The 13,867-nt window shown below is 37.5% G+C and overlaps 2 protein-coding genes across 2 annotated transcripts in view; both read right to left on the minus strand.

Moving 5' to 3' along the window:
• LOC306906650 (uncharacterized protein) overlaps positions 1-6,387 on the minus strand; it is a 22,652-nt gene extending 16,265 nt beyond the window's left edge. Inside the window, 6 exon segments of the mRNA XM_079478249.1 lie at positions 524-662; positions 1,081-1,257; positions 1,426-1,586; positions 2,028-2,177; positions 2,290-2,452; positions 2,544-6,387. Of these exon segments, the coding sequence (XP_079334375.1) occupies positions 524-662; positions 1,081-1,257; positions 1,426-1,586; positions 2,028-2,177; positions 2,290-2,452; positions 2,544-2,786 (1,033 nt within the window). The 5' untranslated portion in view covers positions 2,787-6,387.
• A 402-nt stretch (positions 6,388-6,789) lies between these two features.
• Positions 6,790-12,348, minus strand: LOC306906306 (uncharacterized protein). The gene is made up of 3 exons (XM_079477591.1): positions 12,055-12,348; positions 11,306-11,819; positions 6,790-8,186 (listed from the first exon to the last, which is right to left on the minus strand). Exons 2-3 carry the CDS (start codon positions 11,751-11,753, stop codon positions 7,972-7,974), a joined length of 663 nt encoding a protein of 220 aa, XP_079333717.1. The 5' UTR covers positions 11,754-11,819; positions 12,055-12,348; the 3' UTR covers positions 6,790-7,971.
• Positions 12,349-13,867: the final 1,519 nt, after the last annotated feature.

A 13,867-nucleotide genomic window follows, 5' to 3' on the forward strand; every position in this document is an offset into this window, starting at 1 on the left:
TATAAAGATGTAAAAATTTAGATTGCAACATACTAATTTATTAAGACTCAGAATCTTAAAGGACATTGGGAAATATATAATACTTCATTTTTCAACTGTCATCATTGGCAGGTAATGCAACCAGGATGGCTACTTTTAACAGATTCTATTAAAGGGGAAGTGTGGAATACTAAGGAGGATCAATTGACAGAAATGCAATATAATATCCGTCACTATTTCTTCAGAGGTGTATGAAAACCTTACATAATGAAGTATTATGTTTTTATTACCTTCGAATGAGCTATTTCTACATATACCGCGGGTTTCGTAGAGCTTTGAATGGGAGGGGTGAGTGGTGGACTGAGTTGTTAGTTGCAATTCACAACCTCACCAGTAGATGGTCTAGTGTTTAAATCTACAGACTGGAACTTTAATAGACCTACCGAACTCTGTGTACAACTAAAATAATGATGCTTCTATTTTATTTGAATCCATAACATTTCATACTTTCTTCCGAAAATAAATGATCAAAATCACATCCCACCTTGCACTTCTGGATATTTAACCATGAAGAGTAAACCCCAGTCGAGAGTGTTTGAGGTTGTTTCTGTCCCCGCTGCGAATAAATCCAAGGCACAGTAGATCAGGTTCTCCTCCGTGAATTCGGCCTCGCTGTCATTACACTGCAGAAAAGAAAACAGGAAATATTTCACATTTAGACGGGGACTGACATTTCACAGCACAATGTTTAACGGCTTATTCATACCATGAGCAAACAACAATAGTAAAAGCAACAACTTTAAATGACCTAAATGGTATCAGTTGTGTATTTGACAGATGCTTTAATTTTTCATCCAACATGAAGGGCATTAGGATTAAAGATGCTTCTAGACTTTTTATTGGTATTCACTTCTATATGTAAATGTATAATTCAAATCTGGTGTATAATGTAGAACGGCTGATAACGTGCAACACAATTATTTATAAAAGAGGTCATAGATATGCACAAAGAAGCATGTGTCCTTGCTGCTGATAAAGCTCTCGAAATCCTCCTTAAGTAATTCAAATCCGTGATGATATCCTGCTGGAGGACAAACCCACCTTTTCAATTTCATCCAGGTAACAGTCAATGTAATCTCTGGGGTTGAATGGATCGGTGTCCTCTTTATGTTTCCGGATTTCCTCCTGAATAAAGGGCTGAAGTTTGGACATGCTGGCAAATGCAATCTGATGCTTTCCGGGCAGCAAAGACATCAGGGCGGGAAACTGATCGTATAACTGTAAAACAAGCACAGACCAAAATGTGAATGCAATCCGCAACAACATATTAAACTAAAATTAGCAAATCAGTATTAGAAAAAGTTTAGGTCACTGGATTGTCAGATCTCGACCCAAAACAGTGTTTCGCAGGTCTGTTGGTTTAGGTAAATACAAATGTATTCATACCCGACCCCAGGTAGAGATTGGAAGCTGCAGGATGTCGTCTATATACTTCTGCATCAAATGGAAGTTATGGTCATCGTACTCAAACCTGTGACCGAACACTAAGCCACAGATGATGTTGGACACTGCACTGACCAAAACACGGCGAGGGTTGAAGGGCAAACCTAGAACATCAAGGGTTTGCTATGAGAAATATGAAAAACTGACAGCCGTTAAGCTTACAGGAATATATTTATTTATAAAAAGTGAAAAAAGATCAGGTGGTATTAGAAATGACATTCTCATCGCAGAATGAAAATCTGTGTCCTGCAAGATGAGTCATTCGTATCTAAGTCTGTTTTACCAATGTTTGTTAAAATGTTATACGCAAACACTATAGAAGATATACAAGTGAAGCTTAAATTTAACCTACATGGACCACGAACATATTTGACCTTTAAAAGACACATGCGCATGTTGGACTGTAGAGGGCAGTGTGTACCTGAGATCCAGAGACTGTTTATATTTATCAAATTCATAATTACTTTTTAGTCTTTTTTGGTAAAACATTGAGACTGCTAGTTAAAAGAAATCTGATGTCTGGAAGTGAAATGCTGCTCACTGACCTCCTTCAGACCGTATGGTATCACAGACAAAGCGACACTCTTGCATGATGGTGTTTTCCAGAGTTTTCTTCCCCACGCCAAAGTACTTCAATGTGGACAGAGCAAACCGCCTCTGCTGCCGCCAGATGTGCCCGCTAGTCATGAACAGACCTATAGCGACGCAGGAGATGAAAATCAAATGATTCCGTCAGTAGCTGAGATTGTGTGAATATTGTGAACAAGTGTGGTGATGTGAAGGTTTCAGTTTTAACCCATTCTGTACCTTTTCCCTCAGTGAGCCTTTCGCTTACAGGGAATTTGGGTCGGTCCGCGAAGATGTCCGCCTGTTCCACAAATGCCTCTTTGAAGTTCTTGTATCCGGTAAGCACAATGAAAGGTTCGCTTCCGAAGAAAACCGTGCATACGTCTCCATACTGCTCTGAAATCTGACCAAACACATTGCTATAAATTCACAATTTCATATTCAGCTGGCTTGAAAATAAAACCGGATTATATACAGGAAGCGCAGGTACAAACCCTCTGAAAGGAGCCCAGTGGATCTTTAAAGCCTACATTCAGCAGGTTTCCAATAAAAGGCAGAGGAAAGGGACCGGGCGGCAAGCTCTTCAAGTAAACATCACGCAGATGTTTAACAAACATCAGAACACACAGAAATATCAGGATTCCTCGTACGTCCATCCACTCACCCATCAGCTGCGATAACGTCTGCAACACTGATGTCATCTCGGCTAATGCAGATGTCAGAAATATTACACACATGAAGAACTTCACATGTCCATCTTGAGAATGTCTATATCATTGATAACATTTGCACAAATTACATTCAGAAGGCTATTTTTGTATATCTGGTGTATCTCTGAATTGATTTAATGAAATCTGGCTATATTCTATACTAATGCCTGGTAAATCGATTTTTCCCTTCTCTTAGTGTATAACGTTTAAGAATAATAGTCCATCCATTCATGCAAAACCAGGACATTGAGTGAAATACTTTTAATCATGCTGGTCTCAATGAGAAACTCATACTTAATAAATTGCAAGAAATTATATGTCCTTGAGCTTGAAAATGCTGTCTGTTATGAATTATGGCTACATCTATCGTACGTGATATGTATGTATGGCAATGGCCTAGAATCCTACAATCAATGTTTAGATAAATATTTAAAGTGGCAATCCGTAAGAATGGCCCTTAGTCGCCATCTCAGTTTTTAATTCTTACTGCAGGTGATGTGCGTAAAATCCGTATCCATATAAAATCAAATCCGTAAAATAAGTCCGTAAATTTGAGTAAAATCACAGACTTCACTTATCCGTGCCAATGCGCTACATAATATACAGATGTGGGTAGGTAATTTCTAAATCACACAAGGTCCCCGAATAGTAAATGCCGTGCAAATAGGGCTTAAATTACATTTATCATAATGAACATTTAAATCCTTCCAGATCACAGAGTTCACGCCACCTCTGAAATGCCTTGCCAATTTCAATTATTGTATTAGCATGAGTCCTATCACGTTCCCTTTTTCTTTGTAAACTCTCATCAGTACGTACTTCTTGGTTTTCACAACTGATGAATCCCCAGATGTCAGCGCTGCTTGGCATACAATCCTACCCAGCAGTTGTGAGGACACGCTACAAACCACATGCGTTTCGCAGCATCCACATGAAGGCTAGCAGCTGGACCCTCTACGTTTCGTTCACGAATGTGACGAAATGACGCATAGACGAAAGACACAGAGAAACGCGACCCGACAAGGCAAATTACAAACCATTATTACAAGCTTTCCGTGGTGAATCCAGCAAGAGTAATGACACAGTTTAAAACAACGTTCTTTCTTGTTCTTGCTCAGTAATTGTTTTTTTTTTTTTACGGATTGCCCCTTTAAAGGAACCTACGCTTCAGCTCTATATATCCTGAATTGTTTTATAGATAAACTGTACAGTATTATCAAGTACAAGCTGTTGGGTCAAAATGTTAATATGAATCTCCCAAAATCTCCACTTCATTTGTTCTAGTAGTTCCAGGTGTTCTTCATTTTGACATCAGACCGCAGTGGAGCACACTGTACAGGACTCAAATTAACAAGTGTGTGTTAAACATTTGAACATTAAAACAGGTCATTTCATTGACTTCCATTGTAATTATATATGGCAAATGATTATTTTCTTCATTGTCAATACAATGCATTGTTAGTAAGGACATTGGACCTCTATGGAAGGCCTTTTAGGCAACAATGTCTTTAGACGTAACGTGTACAGACGCTATAACGCGTGTACGTGTTATTGCGCCAAAATACGTAATTTCGTGTACAGACGTTCGACGCGTGGACGTGTAATTGCGTGTAGACACGTTAACCCAAAATCCGCTGTCAAACTAAAAGTCACATCAAGAAATGTATCCCTTACCATATTTCATTTTAGCTACACTTTCCTTTTGACTCTTTTTATTTTGCTTAAAAGCATGGCGAAAATACAGTTTAATATTATTATATAAATAATTAAGTGTTTTCCAGAGTCAATTGCATCTGATTGTAAAGTAAGTAAAAAACATAGCAGTTACTCTGCATATCTGGTTTGCCATGTTCCTCATATTTTATGTCATGCAATTTGGATTGGATTCAATTTATTGTCATTACACACATACAAGTACAGTGTTATGAAATGTATTTTCAGAAGAAAATAAAGCCTAACATGGGGAAGGTGAGGAGAAAAACATGTACACAATACACCATAGACAAGACTTGCAACAGGGATAAGTAATCCAATAGTCATGTTTGCTCTTTTTTTGTGTCAACAGCAGCTACCTCTACCCCAAAGGCTCTTTTAAGAGCACTTTCACAGAGGGTCTTTGGCATATTGTAACTATATGTTTTTAAATACTTTTTATAAGATGGATCAATGGGTTTAGAAAAGATTAGTAAATATTTTTAGTAAAACACATTGTACTGCATGTACTTTCCTTTGTATAGAACTTTTCATATTATTGCCAAATAATTGTATTGTTTTCCATGTTGTACTGTCGCTTTGAGTAGGAAAAGCCTCTGCTAAATGCCTGGACTGTAAATGAATTGCAGACATATTAACTATCAACATCAGTCACTGGAGACACTGCAATTAATAACTATTTCACATAATAATGATTCATTTCAACTACAGTGTTTAAGATCCGTCTCACTCATTTCCTCTTTCTTTTGTTTTCAGATGATGCTGAAGTGTGTCTGTCATATTTTCATAGAACATACCTAATGCAAAATATTTTTATAGTCCATGCCCACTGTATAATATTCTCTCATATTGTATTCTGTATTTATTCTAACTGTATATCCTGCACTTGCTAACTGCACTTCTTGTTAGACCTAAACTACATTTCGTTACACTGTACTTGTATATGTGTAATGACAATAAAGTTGAATCTAATCTAATCTAAAAGAAAGTGAAGATAGTGCTTCTGTATTTTAATTAATTGTAGCCTTTATATTTGTAGCCTCATTCTACATTTAATAAATAGTAATTATGATATATGTATACAATTAAATATTACCAATTAGTTTTACATGTTATATGTTATATTTGTTTTATTTATATGTTGTTTAAGGTTTTTATGTAGTTTTATATATATATATATATATATATAGCTCATTCTACATTTAATATATAGTAATTATATTATGATTTGAAAATTAAATTTTACTAATTAGTTTTACGTGTTAAAGGTTTATTTTCTTTCTATTTGTATGTTTTTTATGCAGTTTAATTTAATACATTTTGATTTATTTAACGCCAGTTTTTGTTATCTGAGCAACAAACAATGTATAACACGTGATTTTAGACTCATTCCATTCATCATAACATGGTTAACATCCTCGTACGTCCCAGAACGTTCTGGGAACCAAAAATTGTTTGCTGGGTAGGCGCAATAACGCGTACACGTTACGTCTAAAGACATTTTTTCCTAAATGGCCTTCCGTAGACCTCATACCCATACAGCTAAACCTGTACACAAACGCACACGTCCACTAAATTACATAAAAACGTATATTATAAGTAATGTAATCTGCTCTCATTTGCTTGCATACATTGATAAGCATCTACCCTACATACAACGTAATATATCAGCTCACCAGCAGTAAAGTTTAGTGTCATTGATCTAACGTTAGCTATCAATGCAATGCAATGCAGAGAGCTACTTTAACAGTCAACAATAAAAAAAGCAAAACCATCAAATGATCCAAATATTTCACAAATGTAAATCCAGATTTGTACTTACTGCTCTTATAATTCTATTACGTCGATTCAATAATGTAAAGCGTGCCAGATTAAAAACCACAAGAGTTGCTGAACGTCGTTGATGTCGTAACAGCACCCCGGACCCCGCCTTCGACTCCGCCCATTCAGTACAACCAGGATATGTCGCCAGTTAATACATTTGATTTTGATAATACTGGTGTAAGAGGGTTTTTATCGGGGAATCAAGTATATTTTAACTAATGTAGAATAATCTAAAATAAAATGTACTTGGTTTGGAGTGCGCTAATGCAGCGTTTTGATTGGTTAAAAGAGAGTCACGCGACCTTTGCTCTTTATTACACGCCCGAAGGATAACTGCAAATATAGGTGTGTCTCTCTTTACATCTTAAACGTACTTAAATATTAGTTCATATGCATAAGACTATAAAAAGCATTTTTTCCAATTGCATTCTTTTTTTTAAGATTCAATTTGGGATTAAATAATAACAGAAATACTTAAATAGAAACATTTTTTAACATGAGTTCATTTATAGAAACACTACGTCACACATTTATTAAATGACCTTTTGTGTAATGTTTAGAACGTGACATAACAGGAAAAAAACTTATTTTTACATTATTTTTAAATGACGTTTGCGACTTAACCAGACACATGTATAACAACGTAACAATTTTTCGATTGTGTTTTGTATGTGACATATCATTACAGTTTGGGAACATAAATCAAAACAATACACATTCAAAATACATGAAAAAGACACAAGTAAATGGAAAGAAGAAAAACTACATCTATAGTTTCAGTTAGTCCGAGTTAACAGTGATATCATTTTGTATACCTTTTCTTTTGCCAGCTGAAAACAATGTTTACAGTCACATTTTTTCCACTGATTTACAAAATATTGTAAGGATTTACAATTCAAAACTGTTGACAACCGCAGAGAAGAACCTATTTACAATGAAACCTGAACTTATAGCCCTTATTTGTGGATCTTTTAAAAATATGACGACACATAACACATAAATATCATTTATACGTGTATTAACTGTCTAATTAAAATATATATATATTGAGTGAACAGTGTGTAGTGTTTACTTTAATTAAAGAACACATACTTTTTATTCTTCATTTGTCTGAGGGATCCTTAGATCTGACATTTCAAAGAACCCTTTGCCAGCAGTTCAGTAGTCATTTGTTAGTGTGTGTTTTTTTTTCTTTTTCGAGAACACTTGAAAGTGATTTGTGAGTAACTGCAAAGTGGTCCAGAAAATGGAATATCTGCAAAGTGGAAGGAATCAGTTAGTAGTATGAAATGGATAACAGAGGAACACTATTTCAGATTCACAGTGCGTGTCTCCACAAAACAAGAAAAAAACATAAAATATTATGTGACAAGACTGAAGATTGTCTCTTTTTTCCACGTCCATTTCCTTTTGAAAATGTAAGGTCTCTCTCGGCAGCACTCCAATAAAGGGTTGCCAGAAGTTGATAGAGGATGTGATATACGTTATTTGTGAATGGTTTAATTTCCTTTAAAGTCGCGTTCCTCACGTTTCTTTATCCCAGGAAGAACCTTCCTCCAAAGATCACATGACTGATCACTGACGGCTCTCAACATCACAGATGCTGATCAACCTGAAGCAAATTTGCTTTTCTCCTCATTATAAAGACTGACTCCAAACAGATCATTTTCCTTTATTAAGTTCCGCAGTAACCTTCGCAAGGTAGTTGTGCGGTTTCATCAATGGTGACCACCATTTCTTCTGGCTTCAGGGTTCTCTGGGTTTCTGAGTGATTGTAAGTAGTGCAGTGTGTGTCCACCGGATGAGACAGGTCACTCATTTCATTCATACTAATGCAGTTTACTTCACTCTTGCTCTGTCTGTTGTTAGAACGTGGCCCGAACACCCACTCTGGTGAGAGACAAACAAGAATATTATGGTTCATATGGTAGGAAAAAGGATAAATTGGTGAATTCTAGATTCGGTCTGAAGTGTCTTTATTCTGTCATTGTGGACACAGATTATAATTTAGCTGCTGTGAACAATAAAGAAGAAACGTTTAGGTTAATATAAACTTAAAGGCACTCAAAAGCTTTATGTTTCACTAAATCAATATACAACACTTCATCTGTTGATGTAAGTGCCATCAGCTCTGGACCGCCAGTATAGAGAAATGTCCCCATGAATGCATATGTAATGCACCAAGACATACACTTAACTGATAACCACAAAATTACATTCAAGACATTTTCACTCTAATTTAATTATTCTAGAATAATTCATACATTATTATTCAAGGAAAAAGGTAAGTTAGTCGTATTTTAAAAGATAGAGCATGTTTTAATGAAAAGAATGACAGTGGCTCAAACAATGTGACCATTTAAAAATAAAAAGTTAAAAATGTATATGAAAAAAAGTTATATGAAGCTTTCTGGAGACAATTAAATATAAATATTCCAATAATGAACTTATCTTTCTCAAAAAATCTTTCTCACGCTGGCTGGTTGACACGTGGGCATGCATAATACGGCACACCACGGTAGTGAAAATGCACGGTAGTGCACGTCAAGAAAAATGTGCCTTATCTTTTCCTTTGACTGGATAATATAACACTCATCCACGTTATGCTGCGTAAGCACCATACATAGAAACAAATAGCCGAAAGCACCAAAATTGCATGGATTATATTGCCATTTGCAGTCATGGCGGTTGAAGAGTTAGCTTGGTCCGCTAGCTACGCTTACGTTTGCATCTCGTCATGTAAAAAATAAAATACAGAAATCCGCTAATCGTTGTTATGTAGTTAATAATGGCAGTGTGGCAGAACAACTATTTTGATTTGAAGCTAAAGATGAAACACAATCGTATATTGCAACAGAGTGCTGCTTTTAAATGTCTATTAAGCGATACAAGCTATCGAATTAGTGTTACTGACACTGACAGGTAATTATTTATGATGAACTGATGTGTCTGTAAAAATGACCATTTAAACATTAAGCCATGAATATTATGTAACATATGTATTTGACTATGCAGGCTATGTTAAATACACTTTTGTACTGCAAGTAAAGTGGGCATCTTTAGCTTAATCATCCCCATTACATGTGTTCACTTACTCAAATCTAGTATGGAGTAAAATATGTTTTATCATATTTAATTAAACTCCTGACAAATTATCAATAAGCTGCACCTTCTATGTATTTCTTATTATTGGTTGATATTTGAAAAAGATATTAAACTTGTCTTTGAGACTATAACACTGATGTTTTTTACCTGTTTTTCTACCGTAATAAAAGCTTCATCAATTACTCCACATAAAAATATACTACCTGCACGAGCCTAGCGTGCTCTTTCTCTCACACTTGCGTGTGCTCTTTCAAACATAAATATTGACTGATAATAATAATTTATGGAAAAATATAAAAATACAAAATATGGAGATACCTGGTTTGAGAAAGACAGCAGTTATATTACAACTAGTGACGAACATGCTAGAACCAATGAGATTAAAAGTTATCAATGTTGCACCATATTACAATTTACCTTTCTCATCTGTACTTTGTATATTGAGTTTGCTGTATATTGACGTTTCAACCACTAAATAAGCTTAAAATATGTATCGTTTTCTTCCAAAACCATTTCGTCTTGATTTAGAAGACATTTAATAAGTTTACCTCAATGATGGATGCTTGTGCTTTTTGGAGCTTTGCCATTTAGATTTACGTGAGAAAGGTAACATGATGGCATTTTAATATAAAATTATTTGTTTGCGTTCTGCTAAAGGACATTATATACATACAGTATGACATGACATACTATAAGTGTGAGCAAATTATGAAAATGTAAATTTTTGGCTGAACTATTCCTTTAAGCGACTATTATCAGAGTAGTCTAATCCCTATCATCCAGTTTGACATCAGACTGAACACTTCATTTGTTTAGAGCCGTGACAGACACCGGCACCCTCAGCTGCATTGTGCCAAAGGCTGCGGTAAGCGCATTCGCCTTTGACTCAGAAAGCTCCAGCATCCTGGAATTAAGATGAGCAGATATGAGAGCAGCATTCGGCCCCTCCGACTAAGACTGAAGGGCATGTGCAAAACAAAGTGAACGATAACCAGAGAAGTGTGATGTCATTAAAAGACACATGAGCTTAGGCCAATCTGATTTAGAGAATCAGAGAAAGAGAGAAACTATTAGGCTTTCCTCTAATTTAACCATTTCTTTTTGCATGTTTATGGCCTGCAGCGTGTAACACACACATCCTTCTCATCAACAAGCGATATCAGTCTATGACTAAAACCATAATGGTAGGAATGTGTAACAGTATGCTTGCCATAGAATATAGCAAGAGAGAGGGAGAGAGAGAGAGAGAGACAGAGAGAGAGAGAGAGACAGAGAGAGAGAGAGAGAGAGAGTGCTTTTTTGCCTGACCCTGGAGAGAGAAATACAACCGCTAGAATCTCACCAAAAAGAATCTTCACATTTACACCTCCCAGGACGAGCACAAATGCACAGAGCACATGCAGAAAACACGACTGCGTGTTGTATCTAGTGATTTTGGAGAAATCCCCACGGATTATTGAGTGCTCGTGTTCCCTCGCCACTTAACCTGTGCTTCATCGCTTCAGGTAAACGTCAAGGTCTTTGAAAAACCCAAGAAATGGACTATGGAGATATGAAGCATATGAATCTTAGAGTCTGAAAGAAAGTTTGAAGTGTAAACCGCACAAAGAAGGCCATAATGTGCATAATGTGCAATCATATTTTTAAATGTGCTGAAGAAATACAGCTTTGGAAGAACACAAGGTTGCATTAATTATGACAGAATTAACTTTTCATAAAAAAATGTGTAATTCAGGACAGGAAAGTGTATCCAAGTAATGAACGAATAAGTCTTCATAGGTGGGTTTCTGGTGTACATCAAGGTATCAAACAACACACACACAACAACTTCACAATTATTGCCAGAAAAATATGTGCAAATGTGTAGACATCACAAATACACCACGTTTCCACAATGTACTCACCTACAAACTCATGCACGATGTCCTTCACCAGGTGTCCCACGATCGCGTAAGCCACGGCCACCACCACCAGCGCGGCCATGACCAGGTAGAGCACCGCTTTGGGCAGCGGGATGGAGCCCCTCGGCGGGGTCCTGTTATCCGTGTACAGCAGGTCACTCTCAGAGTACGAATACTGGAAAACGTGCTCCATCCCGGACGTGTGGTTAGGGTCGAGCGGCGGGTGACTGGCGCTTATGCCGCTCAGGTCGGGCTCCAACGCGGTCACCATGGTGCTCGTCACCGCGTCCACCCGATCCATGCTCTGATGGATCAAACCCGCGGATTTGTTCACAAGAGGCAAGATTTGTGAAAGAAAAAAGCTCCAGTCTTTGATGGCTGTGGTGTTGCATAAAAACATAATGCTTCTGGACGCCAGTCTGTCGCTTTTGGTGGAATTGACCTTAGGCATCACCGTGGGTGCGTGTGGGCAAAACTTCAATTTATCCAAATGTCGGTTTCCTCGGGCATCAGTTCGCTGCGGGGTGAACGTTCATGCCCTCGTTAAGTAACATACATTGACACGTATTTCAAAATGTATGCATCTGACACATGCTTTAAAGTGTCTTACAGTGTATTCTGTTTATATGCATTCCTCGGGTTCGAACCCATGACCTTAACGCTATTAACGCAATGCCTCAGTTGCGAAACAAAAACGCAAGATGTTGAAATAAAATATAAAGTATCAGCGAAGTATGAAGAATAAGACATACCTCGCTTTAAGTGAATGCGTGGTATCCAAACATACCCAAATTCACCGGCGTTTTCCAAGAATGCTTTTCCACGTAAACATATTTGCGTCCTCACAAAGTCACGAGGAGAAAAAACATAGCGCGTAATATCCCTCACAGGATTATCAAATGTCGTGCACTATGAATCATACAAACGCACTCACACTCATTGAAGTCTTTCCACAGAAACAGAGAAAGTCTAAAACATCCGCGAGAAGATCAATGTCGTAGCCCACGCGTCAAACGTCTGCATGCCACGAACGCGTCACGAGCTCCAAAAGCAGTTCTGCACGCGGGGGGGATTCGAACCCGTGCGCGTCCCCGCAACCGGCACGCAGTCACGTTCGCGATCCAACGAGGGTCGTCGAAACCAGTTTTTGCGGTCTTTACATCCAAGTTGAAGGACCGCGCGCCGCGCAAGCGCCGATGGAGGACGCGGGGTGAGCGAGCGAGTGTTAACTCTTCATATATGAACTCTTCAGACGTGAAGTTGCGCGTGATTTGTAGTGCGGATAAATGAGTTCATGGCTGACTCATAGGTTGCGTTCAGCTGGAGTTGAATGCAACGCTAAAGCATTCATTTATTCATTCATTGATGGAAGGACACCTGGCACGTTGAAAGGAATCATTGGCCATACAATCAGACTATGCATGCATGCAGTAATCGAATCATTCCATTTTTGGAGATATAGCCCTTGTCGTCATTTCTCAATGACAACTAGTCCCAATATGATCACCATCTATAAGGGTGGTCTGTGACCTTAAAAACCACCACGAAAGAACAGTTTCTCTCTCTCTCTCTCTCTCTCTCTCTCTCTCTCTCTCTCTCTCTCTCTCTCTCTCTCTCTCTCTCTCTCTCTCTCTCTCTCTCTCTACAAGCATCAGTGTGTGCCACAGTGGTCACGTGTTTCTTTTCTCATCACGTCTCAAGATATGTGCCAGCCCGTGTTGATAAGACACTGAGAGATGGAGCCATGCTGCACAACTGCCAGAGAAAGAATCAAACAATAAAAAGTGATTTTACTGTTATATTTTGAGCTATACCCTGCTGGCAGATGGCAATAAAGCTGGTCTGGATGACCTAGTTTGACTGTTTTAGCAGGGTTTTGGCCTCTTCTCAGCTGGTCAGGTTGTGAAACCAGCTGGCCAGACAGCTGAACTAGCCGAACACCACATTGGCCTGGCTGGGAGTTTAAATCAACCAACTGAGACCAGCAAACGGCACAAGCTGATTTAAAGTGTTTCCTTTCAAATACCTCACATTTGGGATGACACTCTAAATAACTCCCAAGAAATGTTTTTATTGAAGTTTTTCATTTTCCAGTGATTTCTTCAAGCAAAAATATCACCTCACACGATCGCTATAGCTGCTCAACAAAGACGAAACTAACTCGCAATTTGTCAGGGAAACAGAGAAGAATATTTTAGAAATCAACAGAGAGTATTAATCATGTGAATAATGTGTAAATGAAAACATTGTATTGTCCTTTTCCGCATCCTTCCTTCAGCATGAATTTTCACGTTTTGGTCAGATTTTTATGTCTGTATCCTTTTAACAAGAGGCACAACAAGCAAATAAATTAGTTCGGATACTTTTTTCAACGCTTACATATTCACATTTAAGAAATTAAAATAATCATGAAGTCAATTACTGTTATCGTATTGAATAACATTTAAATTTTACTTAATATATTTGAATGTGTTTAAATCAATCATTATTTATAACTTAATGGCCTCCTAGTGTTCATGGACCCCCTGTTGAAGACCCTTGAATTAGGCCGAATGAATATGAATT

Source organism: Barbatula barbatula (assembly GCF_947034865.1).
Source record: "Barbatula barbatula genome assembly, chromosome: 17".
Lineage (NCBI taxonomy): Eukaryota > Metazoa > Chordata > Actinopteri > Cypriniformes > Nemacheilidae > Barbatula > Barbatula barbatula.

Bases quoted from the DNA above. Each gene is read 5' to 3' on its own strand.
- LOC306906306 (XM_079477591.1), bottom strand. From the start codon at position 11,753: ATGCCTAAGGTCAATTCCACCAAAAGCGACAGACTGGCGTCCAGAAGC. The intron at 8,187-11,305 runs GTGAGTACATTG...GTCTCTCACCAG, and splicing joins CATCGTGCATGAGTTTGTAG to AGTGGGTGTTCGGGCCACGT.